Genomic DNA, 15,894 nt, shown 5'->3' on the forward strand with positions numbered 1-15,894 from the left:
TACCCGCCTCACCAGTGTCTGCATCATCATCAAATTGAGGCAGTCTCTTGCCGAGCTGGGGAAGTCCTGCGTGGGGGTCATCCTGGAAGTTGTCATTCTCTAAGGCCTCAAGCTGCCTGTTGATGCGGCGCTGTCGGGCTGCCCTGTCCAGCACCCGCCGCTGTCCAGGATCCTGGGAGCGAACTAGATGGGGCAGGGCCAGAAGAGTTAAGGGAGGCACAGAGTAGAGAGAAGCTGGGGTGACCTCAGCTCTGGGCAGTGTATGGATGATGTCCATTGGGTGTGGAGCCACGGTTCTCTGATCTCATCCTAGTCACCAAGCCCTTGGCCCCTACATCTTCTACCAATACAGTAGTTCCTCCTTATCTGGCGTTTTGCTTTCCACAGTTTCAGTGACCTGTGGTCAACCATCACCTAAAAATATTAAATGGAAAATTCCAGACATAAACAATTCATAAGTTTTAAATTGTGCACTGTTCTGAGTAGAATGATGAAATCTCATGCCAGCCCGCTTCATCCTCCCTGGGACTTGAACCATCCCTTTGTCCAAGTATCCAGGCAGTGTACACTACCCGCCCGTTAACCATTTAGTAACCATCTCAATTATCAGATCTACTGTCGTGGTATCATAGTGCTTGTGTTCAAGTAACCCTATTTGACTCAATAATGGCCCGGAAGTGCAAGGGCAGTGATGTTGGCAATTCAGGTATGACAAAAAGAAGCTGTAAAATATATGTATGTATAGAAAAAACAGTATGTATAAGGTTCGGTGCTATCTGCGATTTCAGGCTCCACTGGGGGCCTTGGAACTTACCCCGCGCAGAAAAGAGGGGTCTGCTATATATCAGCTCCTCTGGTTTGCTTCCTTCACAGCTAACTAAGACTGCTATTTTGGTCACTCGTATCTGTTTTCCATCCCTTTGGCCCCAGCCTTTTCTCCCAATCCCAGACACAACCAATGAAATGCCTCCTGGAGACCTCTCACTGCTGGCAGAAGCACACAACCATGTTAATGGAAATCACTGTACACTCAGGGCTTCCAGGCTCCATCGGGACCTTAATGCATTTTGCTTTCATGCTCAGCCCTCTTATTTCCTACCTCAAAGGAAATGGGCCACTGACATGTGCAGATGCTCATCTTTCAGTCCACCTTCAATCATAATTGCACGGGCACCTATTCTCCCTCCATTCGAAGTGGATGCACCTCCCCCCGCCCCCGACACACACACCAAGTTCCACTGCTAAACCTAACTCTTCACCTTCAAGCTGAATCTTCTCCTCTTTTTTGCATCTTCAATCTCTCTTCCTTAACTGGCACTTTCCCTTCAGTGGAAAAACCTGCTAAACACTCTTGCGTCTACCCAACTTCAGTTACTCTTCTTTGACAGTGTGGTCCATGTGATGTTTCATTTCCTCATCTCCAACCATTCCTCAACCCCCAGCAAACTGAGTACCATTCGATGAGAACCACTCACACTCAAGACACCGGTGCCCTACTAGGGCCAAGTCCAGTGTGCATTTTACTTGAGTTCTCTACCTTCTGAGAATGTGCTGACTATATATTCCTTGGGTTGAAAGAGTTCCTTCATCTGCTTCCTCAACATGACTCCAGGTTTTTCTTCTCCATCTCTGGCTATGCTTCTGCCTCCCACCTTGCCTTTTCTCTCTGCCTCTAAGGAGACAGCTGTCCCTGTTCTCTTTCTTGGTTTATAAACTCTTCTTGAGATTTCAAATTCAAACACAGGGCTCTCTCACCCACAAGCAAATAATTCCAAAAGTGATCCTCTCAATCCAGAACCTTCTCCTGAGCTCCAAAATTGACTGTTTAACCGGCTGCAGGAAACTACCTGCTGATTCCATTGACACTGCAACTCAAAATTAAAAATCTTCCCACCCAAGTCTGCTTTTCCTCCTGGAGACTTTCTTTAACTGGTTGGAACCATCTATGCAGACAGCCAAACCAAAAATCTAGGAGTTATTTTAAACCTCTCTGTTATCATATCAGCTGTTAACCAGGTTATGACAATTCTACACAAAATATCTCTCTATTCATTAAAAAATACTTGTTGAGTGCCTATAACCATACTAATAACATCAGTGCCAGTGGTTAACACTTACTGGGCATGAACTAGGAGCCAGGCACTATACAAAGCAATTTGTGTAAATAGACTCCTTTAACCCTTACAATAAATAACCCTATGAAACAGGTATCATTATCATCCTCAGATTACTAAAGTTCGTATAGCTAGTACATGGCTGGATCAGAATTCAAACTGCGAACTTCCCACCATCAAAAAACATGCTCTTGATCACTGCACTATACAGCCTCTTTTCCAAGAACCAGGTGGTACCCTAGGCTCTGGGACTGCAACCAGGGCCTACCATCTAGCAGGGAATACAAATGATCAAACAAACAAGCATGGTACAGCATAGTATATGCTAGTATAGGGAAGTACAGAGTGCCACAGAGCACATGACAGAAACACCTAGCCCAGCCTTAGGGAGTCAGAAAGATTTTCCAGAGAAAAATAAGTCCAGGTTGAGGCCTGACTGATGAATGGAAGTTAACCTGGTTGGGGGAGAGGGAAGGTTGTCTCAGGCCTTGGTACTAGTATGAGAGAATATCTGGATGGGAGACCGTGGTGCCTTCATTAAATTAAATGAAGTTCTGTATGGTTGGTATATAGAGTATCTTAGTGTGGGGGTGGGATATGAAGTCAGTCAGACCATTAAGAGTCTTTAAGTATCTAAAGGAATTTAGATTTGGGGATTTTTATGGTGAAGGTGATAGAAATCCGGTGAGGGGTTTTAAGAAAGTGACATGGCTGGATTTATATTACAAGTCAATCTGGAAGTGTTCCGACCCTCATCTCTTTTTATCTGGACTACGAAACAGCTTCCTAACTGGCCTTCCAGCCTCTAGACCTGTACTATCCAATAAAGTAGCCACTAGTCGCATGTGCTTATTTAAATTTAGATGTAGATAAATTAGAACAAAAAAAATTTTTCATTTTATTTCATTTAAAATAAATAAAATAAATAAAATTATAAATGTTCCTTGTTGCACTAGCCACATTTCAAATGCGCAACAGCCACCTGTGGCTAATGGCTGCCATACTGAACAGTGCTGATTAAGAACATTTCCACCATCCCACAGAGTTACATTGGATAGCGCTGCAATCCATCCTCTGCACTGAAGCCAGAACTGCTTTTCTAAAAGATAAATTTGTTTCGGTCACTCCCCTGCCTTAAAAGTCCTTAATGGCTCTCCACTACCCTCAGAGTTCAAACTCTTCGGCAGTGTATTTAATACCATTCAAGTGTGCCTTTCTCCAGCCCTCCAGCCTCTTTTACTATTCCTCTGCAAGTCTGGAACTGTGAACTTGGCTTCCTAAACGACTTGCTTTTTCTTGATCTCCTGCCCTTGCATTTGCGGTTCCTGCTGCCAGAAATGAGTCCCCGCGCACCTGCACTAAGTGAAACCTAACTCGACTTTCAAGCCTCAGTCCAAGCATTCTCTTCCCTTCCAAGCTTTCACGGTTCCCTCCTTCCCAGAAGCTGGGTTGGATGCCACTCCTTCCTGCGCCCAGGCGCTGTGCGTCCCTCTGCCATAGTACCTGTCATTCTGAAACGCAATGGTAGGTCTGCATGTCTGTCCCCCTCCCAGAAAGCCAGTTTAGGAAGAGAAAGATCTTTTTTCCTTTCTCCATCCCCAGCGCCCGGCTTTGAGCGGACATCAATAAAACGTGAACAGATAGATGGTATGGGGGAGTCCCTCAACGCCAGGACCCGAGGGCTGGAAAGAGGATTCGAGACTAACAACTGAGTGAGGAAATCCTAGGCCAGGTTCAGGTTTGAGAAGAGGAAGGCAGCCAACACCCGGGGGCTCACATACCTGAAGTTTTCTTCTCCACCATTTCCACAACACAGCGGACGGAAGATGCTATTGCGCACGCGTGCTAAACCACTTGTTTTAATAAGGATACATCACTTCCGGCGGTGTGTGCTTCTACGCGTGCGCAGAATAATTCCAATGCCTTAACTCATTGCGAGATGTTCCCTTGGAGACCAGAAAGCTTTCCGCCATATTTTATAGGGGCAAAAATACTTCCGGCCTCAGTGTAGTTGTATATTTTGTGGGATCCCTGAAATGGGTCATTTTAAAGAGGTGGTGCCAGTGGTCTTTTGAGAAATGTCATTTTCCTTTGGTCCTTCTATAGATGCCATCATCATAAAGGCAGCCCCTGGAGCTTCTCCCCGGGGCAGTAGAGATAATGGTCTGGACTTCCAAAGAAAGTGAGCAAACTTGAGTGGGCAATCCGAGAGGTCACTGGTGACCCTCTGCCGAAACTTCAACCCCTAGCTCCCCCAGGGTCTCAGACTCCTCGACCTTCTCCCTCCCTACCCCCCGCTCCTCCACTTGTCCCTGCTCCGCGCGCCCCGAACGCCTAGCTCTCCAATCTTCCTCCCGGCTGCCCCGGCAGGGCTGGAGCAAAGACCCGCCTCCAAGTCCCGTCGGACCCGCAAGGGGTCACTTCCCCTCTCCCCGCGGGTTTCAGTTTCCTCATGTGTCAGGCGGGCAGTGGTCCGGGCTGGCTCTGACCAAAATCCTCAGCTCGCGATCGCCGGCCAAAGCCCCCGCCCCAAGCCCCCGCCCCTCTCCCGCCTCCGGATCCCGCGTCCCCTCCGCTAGCTCCGCGCAGCCCTCGCGCCCTTGGACAATTCTCGCCTTGTCTCAGGCGCCGGCATAGAGTTTTCTGTAGCCTCCGGCTACGCACTTTTTCCAGGGCGGTGCCCCAGCCCTGCTCCTTCTCGCAGTGGGCGGCATAGCGGACCCCGTCCCCTTCTTAGAGCCCGCTCGGTAGCTGTGATCCAGGCGCGCAGCTGGAGCCCTGTGCGGGCCTGTGTGCCGTCTCCGCCCGCTTCCTGCCATGGCCTCCTGGGGCCTAAGTCTCCAGCTCCTGCTCCTGCTCCTGCTGCTGCTGCTGCTGCTGCCGCCGCCTTCGGCGGCCTCCGCCTCCGACCGTCCCCGGGGCGGCAACCCTGTCAACCTAGGTAAGACGCCCGGGAGGGCCGACTGGGCTCCGTGGTAACGTGCCGGTCGGGTCTTCGAGGGGGGACCGCCGACCTCTTCCACGCCCAGCGCACTCCTAGGGTACGAACTGCTCACTCCCCACCCTAAGCTAAGGTTTCCAGCCTTTTCGTGCGAATTGACGTGAAATTCCTGGGTGTCACTCCTATCCAGCTCTCATAGCTCTCATTGGGGTCGAAGTTTCCCTGGGGGAAGGGTTTAAGAGGGATTGAGAAAAAAGAAGTCACGGTAGCAGAGTTTGAGGGAGGGAAAGGGGGCCTGCGGTGAATGGAGCTCGTGGGGCAGTGAGCTGGGTGAGTGGGTCCCCAGTGCCAATTCCCGACTGGTGACAGAGAAGCTGCTGGTGATCACCGTGGCTACGGCCCAGACGGAGGGATACCGGCGTTTCCTGCGATCCGCTGAGTTCTTCAACTACACAGTGCGGGTGAGGAGAGGAATGCCTTCAAGGCCGCTATAGCTGAGTGGGCATTTCCAGAAGGAGTGGGCTGAGAGATGGATGCCTGGGGCCCCACGGTGAGCCTGGCCACCTGAATTTCTTCCCTGGCATGGTGATCTCCCTGACAGACCCTGGGCCTAGGAGAGGAGTGGCGAGGGGGTGATGTGGCCCGAACAGTCGGTGGAGGACAGAAGGTCAGGTGGCTAAAGAAGGAAATGGAAAAATATGCAGACCGGGAGGATATGGTCATCATGTTTGTGGACAGGTAAAAGAGAAAAATGGGAGAAGTGAACAGAAGGAGGAGGTGAGGATACTTAGATTCCTAGTAGCTGTCTTATTCATCTTTACCTTCCTTGCCAGCTATGATGTGATTCTGGCTGGCAGCCCCTCAGAGCTGCTGAAGAAGTTCATCCAGAGTGGCAGCCGCCTGCTCTTCTCTGCAGAGGGCTTCTGCTGGCCTGAGTGGGGGCTGGCAGAGCAGTACCCTGAGGTGGGCACGGGGAAGCGCTTCCTCAACTCTGGTGGTGAGTGGCAGAGAGCCTGAGGCAGAAGGACCAAGAGGTGTGGGGTATGGAGTGTTCCAGGTGCCCGAGGGCCAGAGAGGGAGTGGGGACAGGTCTGTGGGACCCCCGCAGTCTTGAAATCAACATTTCCACTCCCCCCACAGGATTCATCGGCTTTGCGCCCACCATCCACCAAATCGTCCACCAGTGGAAGTACAAGGATGATGATGATGATCAGCTGTTCTACACTCGACTCTACCTGGACCCAGGACTGAGAGTAGGGAGGGACAGAGGGGGGGCCACCTACAACTCTGTGGGGGTGTCAGGCCTCAGGCTGAATGGAAGAGAAGGGGTAAAGGGGCTTTGGGGGAAGATGTGAAGAGAAAAGAGTGAGAAATGATCTCCCACTCCCTCTTGAATTAACTGCCTCCTCTCATCCCATCCAGGAGAAACTCAGCCTTAATCTGGATCATAAATCTCGGATCTTTCAGAATCTTAATGGGGCTTTAGGTGAGAAGAAAGGCAACCAGAAGGGGCAATGACAGAGGCTGCTAGGGGTACTGAAGTAGAGAGGGGCTTCTAGTGGAACTAGGGTGATCTTCAACTCACCTTTGTGTTAACTTCATCAGACATGTAAATAGATGATGGATAAGGTTGCACTGTGCTAATAGTAGTAGTAAAAGCAGTGACAGTCATACCTAACATCTATGGAACATACTGTGTGCCAAGGCCCTGGGCCAGGGGCTTTACTTCTGTAATTTCATGTAATGCAACAATCCTACAAAGCGGGGGCATCTGCGGTTATCCTCTTGTTACAGATTAGAAAACTGCCTCTCTGAGGGGCTGGTGACTTGCCCAGTTTACACAGGTAGTAAGTGGAAGACCTCTCTAGTGTGGCAGCAGAGAAGCTGGATTCCTCCATATTTAGAAGCACCTGCTGCTTGGCAGCTTTGAGAGGAATGGAGTCTAAAGCCCAGCGTTTCTTCCCTAGATGAAGTGATTTTAAAGTTTGATCGGAATCGTGTGCGTATCCGGAATGTAGCCTATGACACGCTTCCTGTTGTGGTCCATGGGAATGGTCCCACTAAGGTATTCCAATGGCTCATACTCTCAGCCTCAGCCCCTGCCCCTGAGGCCAGGACCCAACCCCTGTCCCATACCTGGCTCCAGCTCCAGCCCCTTACCCTTGTCCCAGACCTGGCCCTACAGTCCCTGCCCCAGTCAGTCCTGTCCCAGCACTTGTCCCTGCCCCAGACCTAGCCGAGCCCCTGGGTACCTCCAGCCCTTCTGAGCAGTCAGTCCTCTCCAGCCCCAGCAGTAGAGGTGCTAGGAGAGGTTCTAAGTATCCACTGCTCCCCCTCTTGCCCTTTTCCTGTCTGTCTACCTGACCTTCCTCACTTCTGGCCCTAAACTCCTCTGCCTCAGCCTCTCCCCACCTCTCCCAACAGCTCCAGCTGAATTACCTGGGAAACTATGTCCCCAATGGCTGGACTCCTGAGGGAGGCTGTGGGTTCTGTGATCTGGACCGGAGGACACTCCCGGGGGGGAAGGTGAGGAGGGGTACCAGGGTGGGGCAGGAGAGCACACTGAAGCAGGGGTTGCAGGGAGAGCATGCTGGGCAGCAGTGCGGGGCAAAGCTCCTGAGGCCCCCTAAACCTGGCAGAGTTGTAGAAGACAGACCAGGTAGGGGTCTGGGCTTTCCTCTGAGCCCCGTCATGTATCTTCCAGCCACCCCCCCGGGTGCTTCTGGCCGTGTTTGTGGAACAGCCTACCCCATTCCTGCCCCGCTTCCTGCAGCGGCTGATGCTTCTGGACTATCCCCCCAACAGAATCACCCTTTTTCTGCATAACAATGTGAGATGCCCTGGCAGCCTCTCCCTGGGGGCCCTCCCAAGAGACCCTGCCCCTGCCCTGATCAGAACTCCTGCCTCCTCACCCAGATGGCTTCTTATACCCTGTTCACTTACCACCTTCCCTCTCCCATTCCTCAGACATCATCTTTTCTGCCCTCTCAGCAGCCCCGTTTTTTCCCCCCATCCCCAGGAGGTGTACCATGAGCCCCACATTGCAGACTCATGGCCCCAGCTCCAGAACCACTTCTCAGCTGTGAAGCTGGTGGGCCCAGAGGAGGCCCTGACCCCAGGAGAGGCCAGGGACATGGCCATGTGAGTGAGCCCTGGGTGGGAAGGACAGGTTGGGGTGAAGGAGCTAGGAGGTAGTGAGGCTGCCTCCCTCTGTACCACTCTTCCCTCTACCATCTACCATCCAGCTTTTTAGGGCCTCCAGCGTGCTGGCCTCAGCCACCACATGTGTTGTCCCTCCCCTGCCCCTCTTACACAGACTGGAGATCTTGGGGGTCCCAAAGTGAGGGAGAATTCCACTCCCTCTGCAGTCCCCTCCTCCACCTACCTGCTCCAGCTTCAGCTGCTTTGTCTGTTGGTCTTTCACCTCCAGGGACAGTTGTCGGCAGGACCCTGAGTGTGAATTCTACTTCAGCCTGGACGCTGATGCTGTCATCACCAACCCCAAGACCCTGCGTATTCTCATTGAAGAGAACAGGTCACTTGCCTGGCTCAGCCAGAGGGCCCCCAAGTAGCTCCCCAGGAACCTCCAGCTCCTTCCATGGGCATAGGGGTCACTTCTGCGCAGTCTTCATCTCCACTTGTTCACAGGAAGGTCATAGCACCCATGCTATCCCGCCACGGGAAGCTGTGGTCCAACTTCTGGGGAGCCCTGAGCCCCGATGAGTACTATGCACGCTCTGAGGACTATGTGGAGCTGGTGCAGCGGAAGCGAGTGTGAGTCCTGCTGGGGATGCAGCCACCTCTTTCTCCCACCCTCTCTCAAAGCCCCAGTCTCAGGGGTCTGGTGCATCTGTGGGGTAGTAGCTGACTGTGGAGCAGGACATGAGAGGGTTATGAGCAGCGGTGCTTAACAGCGGAATTGAGAGGGCCTCTGGGCTCAGAGAGTGGGGTGCCCTGAGGGAAGGGGCTACCGGGATGAAATGGGCAGAATTGCCAGGGCCACCCACACAGCTGATCCTAGTGTGGGTACCTCCAGGGGCGTGTGGAATGTGCCCTACATTTCCCAGGCATATGTGATCCAGGGGGAGACCCTGAGGACAGAGCTGCCCCAGAGGGAGGTATTCTCGGGCAGCGACACTGACCCAGACATGGCCTTCTGTAAGACATGGCGGGACAAGGTGAGTAGGGCAGTTGAACCCAATGCTGGGAGGGGTGCTGGGAGGCAGCCACCTCTTATCTCCTCCTCACACCCTACCCCCACTCCAGGGCATTTTCCTCCATCTCAGCAATCAGCATGAATTTGGCCGCCTCCTGGCCACTTCCCGGTATGACACAGACCACCTGCATCCAGACCTCTGGCAGATCTTTGACAACCCCTTGGTGAGTGGGGGACCCCTCGCTCAGAGAACACGAATGCACTTCACTATAGGAGGACAAACAAGGGCTAGCACACACTTGCAGGATGTGCTACTGCCCAGGGAGTGGGTGGTCCAGGGCCTGGGGCTTCCTGGGTGGGACCAGATAAAGTGAAGAAGACACACATCAAGGTACACTTCCCTGTTACCCTCCAGGACTGGAAAGAGCAGTACATTCATGAGAACTACAGCCTGGCACTTGAAGGAGAGGGACTTGTGGAACAGGTGAGCCCTGCTCAGGATCCCTGACCACCCTGATGGCCATTACTGCTTGGGTCCACTGCCTGGATTAGTGGTTTCCAAACTGACTTCCTCCAGGTGCCTTAGGGTTTTCTGCTTGGGCAAGATGAAGGCAAAGGCTGATAAGAGAGACCTTCAGCCCTCATCCCAAATTAGTCAGTGAGCCTCTCTTGTCTATTAGATATATTGGTGTTATAGGCAAAGTGGCATTTTTATAAAGAAGTTTGAAAACACTGTCCCAGAACCTAGGGCTCCAGGATCCTCCTGCCATTTGTGCTATGTTCTCAGCCACTCTCTGTGGCCCAGGCCTTGCTGTGGCCCATCCCCACACTCAGATCCTCATTACCACAGCTTCTCTCGTCTCCTGGCTTCCATTTCTGCTCCTGGCTTTTTCTCACCTCCATTGGCTGCCAGTCCCTTCCTGAGTGTCACCCAGCCCTGTTGTTCTTCCCTGCCCTGTTCTTAGCCATGCCCAGATGTGTACTGGTTCCCTCTGCTGTCAGACCAAATGTGTGATGAGCTGGTAGAGGAAATGGAGCACTACGGCCAGTGGTCAGGAGGCCGACATGAGGTAAGAGGGACTAGGACAGGGGAGGAGGGAGGGCTTCCAGGAGGAGGGTGGTGAAAATGGTACCGGGAGAGTGAGAACAGAGAGGAGTCCCCAAGGAAGATGGGGCTCACAAGGGGCACAACTGCATTCATTTATTCACTCATTCATTTAAGAAATCCTTACTGGGAAGGTCTTAGATGCCAGCCATTGACCTAGGCAGTACAGGTGCATTGATGGGTTGTGCAGGCTAAACTCTGCCCCCTCAACTGTGGCTGTCAGTAGCAGCAGCAATCTGAGTGCTATGGTAGCCACAGGAGTGGCTGTTGACCCAGACATGAAGGGACCAAATTGCTTTGCAAAAGAGATGACATCTCAGCTGAGACTTAAAGAGCCAATAGGAGTCAAGCTAAGAAGTGGAAGAGACTGTTCTAGATGAGGGAACACAGGCTTTAAGACCTGGGAGCAAGAGGAGGAAAGAGGCTGGCATTGCTCTGTCAGGGTCTCAGTGCCCACTGCCCACAGGACTCAAGGCTGGCTGGAGGCTATGAGAATGTGCCCACCGTGGACATCCACATGAAGCAGGTTGGCTATGAGGACCAGTGGTTGCAGCTGCTGAGGACATATGTGGGACCCATGACCGAGAGTCTGTTCCCAGGCTACCACACCAAGGTAGGCCACTGCTCCTGCTACCCCTGCCCGCTCCATCGTCTTACACCCCAGTCCCAACTGGAAGTCTCCACGCAGTGCCCATTTAATCCCTGTAACAAAGAGATATACAGGAGGGCAGCCCTGGCGGGGGCCTGCTTAACCCCTACAGCAACTCCCCCTCACTGGACAGGGGCTGTCACCTCCTTAGAAGGCCCCCTGCACCTGAGGGCCATCCTTTCAGCCTCTTTCATCATGTCCGCATAGACTCGGGCAGTGATGAACTTTGTGGTCCGCTACCGGCCCGATGAACAGCCCTCTCTGCGGCCACATCACGACTCATCCACCTTCACTCTCAATGTTGCCCTCAACCACAAGGGCCTGGATTATGAGGTGAGCCCCTAGCGCCCTCCCACTTCAGTGTGCTGCCACACTTTCCCTGGAACCCTGCATCCCTTCCCCTTACAGCCCTGCATACAGCCCTCAGTTGCCCTCCCTGCCCCTGGCCTGCCCTCTGCACATTTCCCAGTTACTTTACTGGTATACTCTCCCCAGTTGCTTCCAGGTTGGCTGCCTCCCCCTACCTCCTGCATCTCCCTGTCTGCCATCGCCCCAGGCAGACAGGGTGTTATCCCTCTGGTCTACCTCTCACGCCCTTGTATCTGCCTGTCCCCAAACCCCATGTCTGCTCACTCTCTCCTTCTGTCCCCTTCTCCCCTTCCCAGGGAGGCGGCTGCCGCTTCCTACGCTATGACTGCGTGGTCTCAGCCCCACGGAAGGGCTGGGGGCTCCTGCACCCTGGCCGTCTTACCCACTACCACGAAGGGCTGCCCACCACCAGGGGTACTCGCTACATTATGGTGTCCTTCGTCGACCCCTGACACTCGACCACTCTGTCAAACCTCTCCTGCCATTGTGCCTTCTTGTGTCCCCCTCCTTGGAGGGGGTCTGTCTGGCTCCTCGCTTCCTAAGTGTAGTTTGGTGTGTCTGGGACTGAATGTGTCACCTTCTCCCACCCCCATACACACACAGCTCTCTCAGGAAGCTCCCAGAGCCCCCTTGTTCCTCCCCTCAGCTCCCAAGAGTTTGCAGGGAGGGGGCTTCGGTAGGGTTCCCTGTGTGATAACTTATTGTTTCTCAGCCTCCCTCCCAATAAAGGAGGATTTGTAACTCTTGAGTCCATTTATCATCTTTCATCTACTTAATGACCCCGTACCCCTCCTGCCACCCAGAGCAGAGGGAGAACTGGAGTCACTCCAAAGAAAAAGAACAGAGAAGAAAAGGCAGAAGAAGCAAAATGTTAGAACAGTATGGGAACCTAGAAGTTTCCCTGGATCCTATTTCTCAATGCCCTTTATTGCCTGAGCTGGGGAAGTGCTTGAGAAGGGCCAAACAAACAGACTTTACTATCAGGTTCAGATGAAAGCCAGCTCCCACACTCTTCTCCCCGATTCATCACTTGATAGCATCTTCTCCTTTACATTAAGGCGGCAAAGCCCTGAGCTGGGCTTCAGGGACAGTGCTCAGGGAAGGAAAGCTTCCTGGAGGCATGTGTCCTATAAGGGAAGGCAGCTGAGGCCTTACTGTGGCTTCTGGGACCTAAGCTTTTAGTTGGGTGGTATCAGGAAAGGGGAAGCCCTAGTGAGTCATTCTAAGAAAGCTTCCTGGAAGAGGAATATGAAGCAAGATTGGAAAAGAGGAGAGAGACCTCCTGAGAGCAGGTCTTGCTTCCAACATCTAGGGGACCATCAGCCCTTGCTGAGATCCCTTGAGGAGCCCTGAGGATAGCCCCTTCAGTTTGATCTTTCCCAGCCTTGCACCAGCCTACCTTCCTGAATTTGTCTTCCAACTGGTCCCTTGCAGAAGCCTTTTAAAATCCAAACAGACCTGTTCATCTGTCCCAGGACATTTTCTGCCTCCAACACCTCACTTGCCATCCACGTCTTATTCCTGCCTCCTGCCCAGACTCCTAGGAAAACTTCGTGCATGAAGTCTTCCTTTGTGGGGAGTAGGGTGGATCGCCTAAGTGGGTGGGTCACCTTACCATGTGGACTGAGCATCTCTCTGGCCAGACTTTTAAGTTCATCTCACCCCGGTCCCCACCACCCTCATCACGTGCCCTACGGATGGAAGTGGGCTGAGCAGGGACAGAAGAAAATATCTCTTGTGAGGAAGCCTGCATGAGAGTGGGACATGAAGGGTGGACCAGCCTGCGCAGTAGGTCCTGGGCATGGAAGCTTGGGTCCATTCATTTACAAAGCATCTCCCGTCTGTTATCTACAAAACATCTCCCATCTTCCAGGCACCCGTCACTAGGGCTGCAGTGATAAACACATTACCTGCCTTTTTGTTGCTTACAGCTTAGTGGAGATCTTAATCAGAAAGCTACTGTAATCTCTGAAAAATAAATGTTTGTTTTTTAAGCCAAAAAGAAAATTTACCATGATAGAAAGTATTTTATGCTGGAAGAGTATGTGACAAAGGCACCCAATGGGATGTCTGTCAGACTTTCCTAAAGAGGTGGCATTCTCTGACCTGGCTGGAGAAGGTGCCAGCTGCCACAAGCCTCTGGTCGCTGTTGGGAGGGCCATGGTGACAGTAAGGACTGGCCCTAGCCCACTTGGAGGATATGCCCATAGCACACTGGGCCTTTTCTTGAGGAGCTCACCAATCCCTAGCTTTCCCCACAAAACCCTTCCCCCTAGAGCAGCTCCCCAAGAGTCATAGGCTGCTCCTTAGGGGCCCGGCCTGGTGACTGAGGTGTATTCAAACTGTTCTCACTCATGTCTGGGCCCCCTGCCATTCATGGTACACACCACTCTGGCAAACCTCCACTTTCCCAGACCTCTGCCAGTGGGCTTCTCACACAGGCCAGAGGTTCTGACCTCCATTAAGGCCAAACATCTTACTCACCCGCAAGCTGTTTGGCCACACCCATGCTCACTTCTATGAGCTCAGTTAGTTGTTAGTTCTTCCTTGCTGGGGCTCATTAAAGTCTAGTGTGCAAGTCAGCAAAGGGGCCAGAAACTGGATGGAACCAGAGCCAGGGGTCAGGGCCAATGGGTTGGCCCAAAAAGGGGTGTGCTTAAGAGCCTATGGTGGCCGCCTATGTGACTTCCCTCTACAGAATGCCAGCCTCTTCCAGCCACCTCTGCCAGTGTCTCCAAGTGTTTGCTGTCCTGCAATGGGTCTTCTTGGGGCTGGGTGAGTCCCTGAAGCCCTGGACCTGACCCCACCCATGCATCTGGAGTTCTGCTTCTCCATTACTGCAAGGGAGGGAGGTGAGGCAGGGATCTCCAGGGTCCATGAAGGAGTGAAAAGTAATTAGGTGAGACAGGGGAGAGGGAGACAGGGAAGAGGGAGACAATGAGGAGATCCCTGGGTCCTGAGACACCCCTTCTTCATCCCCCGTCCTTCAGCCCAGGTGTGCCTGGCCTAGAAATGCTCCTTGCATTTCTAGGCCAAGCCTGGATCCTAGTGGTCCTCTCCCTGGTCTAGAGATAAGGACGCACCACAGGCGGGAGGCCGCCAATCTACCGGGGTCTACAACTGGGTCATCTGGAGACATTTCTTGGACTACTTCTCCATCTTGGTGAGCGTCCCCAGGAACAGTGTGCTGAAATGGGGACAGGGTTTCAGAATAGACTCTTCTGAGGGTCATCCGCAAACGTCTAAACGCACTGCCAGGGTTGGGTGTGCACCCTCTGCCCTTCAGCTGGTTAAAACCACAGAGTTGGATCCTTCCCATAACTACCTCTTCGGCTTCCACCCTCACAGCATCCTGGTTGCCGGAGCCTTCGGCAACTTCTGCACAGAGGCCACCAACCCCACCTGCTCATGTTGCCCTGTCGGTTTCACTTCCCTCTCTTCTGGGACTAATCATGTGTAGTGGTGAGGAAGGAGGAGCCCCACCACAAGACCCCCAGTTTTTGCTGTCAACTCTCACTCCCATCTGAGGGCTCCTGGTCCCAGCTCTACCTAACTGGTGCCCTCCTCCCTCTCTCTTCTCAAGACCCAGGCCCCAGGTCCTCCAGCTCTTCCCTCCCACATTTGGTGTCCTCTAACAAGGCCATCACCACCTATCTGTTGTCCCTGCCTTGGGGCAGCTAGGTGGCAGTCCTAGTTGTGGGAGGGCTGGAGGAGGCTCTGGAGGCAAAGCCTGGAGCGCTGAGCTTGCAAATCCAGAAGCAGAAGGGATTTGTCAAGCTGGTACTGAAACACAGGTGAGAAAGCGGCTAGTGGCCAGAGAACTCCTAGGCTGCCCTGTGCCCCTGGGGACCAGAATCAGGCATACCTCTGCTCCCACAGGGCCTCCCTGGTGCCTGTCTTCTCTTTTGGGGAGAACGAGCTCTCCCAATAGTTCCCGAATCCGCTGGGCTCCTGAGTGTGGAGGGCACAGGAAGCCCTGCAGCTTCTGCTGTGTGTGGCCCTACGCTGTTCCAAGGCCGCCTGGGCCTCCTCTTGACCTTCCGCACACCCATCTACACCATCGGTGAGCCTTGGCCTGCCCTCCGCCCTCGCCTCCGGAGCTCAGGCGCTCTCACGCTCCCCAGGCCAGGTGGTAAAGGTCGTTGGTTGGGGCCTGAAATCCTGGCTGCCTGGCAGTGCACCACCTCTGGCTGGCCTTTGACAACCTTTAGGGCTCTGACCTCTGTCCCCAACAATCGCAGTGAGCGGGCAGGAAGGGGACGGGGAGTCTGGTCCGGGGTGGGGGGATATCCCAGTGACCACCCTCTTGCCTCCTGTTCTGCCCACAGTGGGGGCCCCGATCCGGGTGCAGCTGGGCGCAGGTGGAGGTGCTGCAACACCCTCTACGTGGGCTAACGGGGCTGTTCCAAGAGCACAAGGCGCGCTATGGGGCCCCTGCCAACAGGCACCTCGTTCTCACCTAGGCACACTTGCGCCTCCAAGCCCCTCCCCAGCCCCCTAGGTGACTAAGGTTGGGGGAGTGGAATTAAAGGCAGAAACAGACCTGCGGTGTTTGTCTGT

The 15,894-nt window shown here is 53.4% G+C and overlaps 2 protein-coding genes and 1 pseudogene across 3 annotated transcripts in view; 2 read left to right on the forward strand and 1 right to left on the reverse strand.

Annotated features, from left to right (window-relative positions):
- ZNHIT1 (zinc finger HIT-type containing 1) overlaps positions 1 to 4,027 on the reverse strand; it is a 6,567-nt gene extending 2,540 nt beyond the window's left edge. The window contains exons 1-2 of one of the 2 annotated variants that reach the window (XM_006918588.3): positions 3,896 to 4,027; positions 13 to 183 (exon numbers count right to left, since the gene is read on the reverse strand). In XM_006918588.3, coding sequence (XP_006918650.1) covers positions 13 to 183; positions 3,896 to 3,917 — 193 coding nt within the window. In that variant the 5' untranslated portion in view covers positions 3,918 to 4,027. Of the gene's footprint in view, positions 1 to 12; positions 415 to 3,895 lie in introns of both variants that reach the window. The other variant, XM_006918587.3, reaches the window with a different exon arrangement.
- Positions 4,028 to 4,478: 451 nt separating this feature from the next.
- PLOD3 (procollagen-lysine,2-oxoglutarate 5-dioxygenase 3) lies at positions 4,479 to 12,082 on the forward strand. The gene is made up of 19 exons (XM_006918589.3): positions 4,479 to 5,055; positions 5,425 to 5,516; positions 5,657 to 5,793; positions 5,889 to 6,052; positions 6,196 to 6,308; positions 6,478 to 6,541; positions 7,023 to 7,120; positions 7,480 to 7,581; positions 7,760 to 7,885; positions 8,075 to 8,196; positions 8,486 to 8,590; positions 8,704 to 8,829; positions 9,092 to 9,233; positions 9,322 to 9,435; positions 9,627 to 9,695; positions 10,177 to 10,281; positions 10,783 to 10,929; positions 11,173 to 11,298; positions 11,631 to 12,082. Exons 1-19 carry the CDS (start codon positions 4,932 to 4,934, stop codon positions 11,784 to 11,786), a joined length of 2,232 nt encoding a protein of 743 aa, XP_006918651.1. The 5' UTR covers positions 4,479 to 4,931; the 3' UTR covers positions 11,787 to 12,082.
- A 1,951-nt stretch (positions 12,083 to 14,033) lies between these two features.
- LOC102880955 lies at positions 14,034 to 15,871 on the forward strand (annotated as a pseudogene).
- The last annotated feature ends 23 nt before the right edge of the window (positions 15,872 to 15,894 follow it).

This window comes from Pteropus alecto, unplaced genomic scaffold (assembly GCF_000325575.1).
Source record: "Pteropus alecto unplaced genomic scaffold, ASM32557v1 scaffold68, whole genome shotgun sequence".
NCBI classification, from domain to species: domain Eukaryota; kingdom Metazoa; phylum Chordata; class Mammalia; order Chiroptera; family Pteropodidae; genus Pteropus; species Pteropus alecto.

Coding starts and splice junctions, on each gene's coding strand:
- PLOD3 (XM_006918589.3), top strand. CDS start 4,932: ATGGCCTCCTGGGGCCTAAGTCTCCAGCTCCTGCTCCTGCTCCTGCTG. Junction 5,794..5,888: donor GTCATCATGTTTGTGGACAG/GTAAAAGAGAAA, acceptor CTTCCTTGCCAG/CTATGATGTGATTCTGGCTG. Junction 7,886..8,074: donor CCCTTTTTCTGCATAACAAT/GTGAGATGCCCT, acceptor CCCCATCCCCAG/GAGGTGTACCATGAGCCCCA.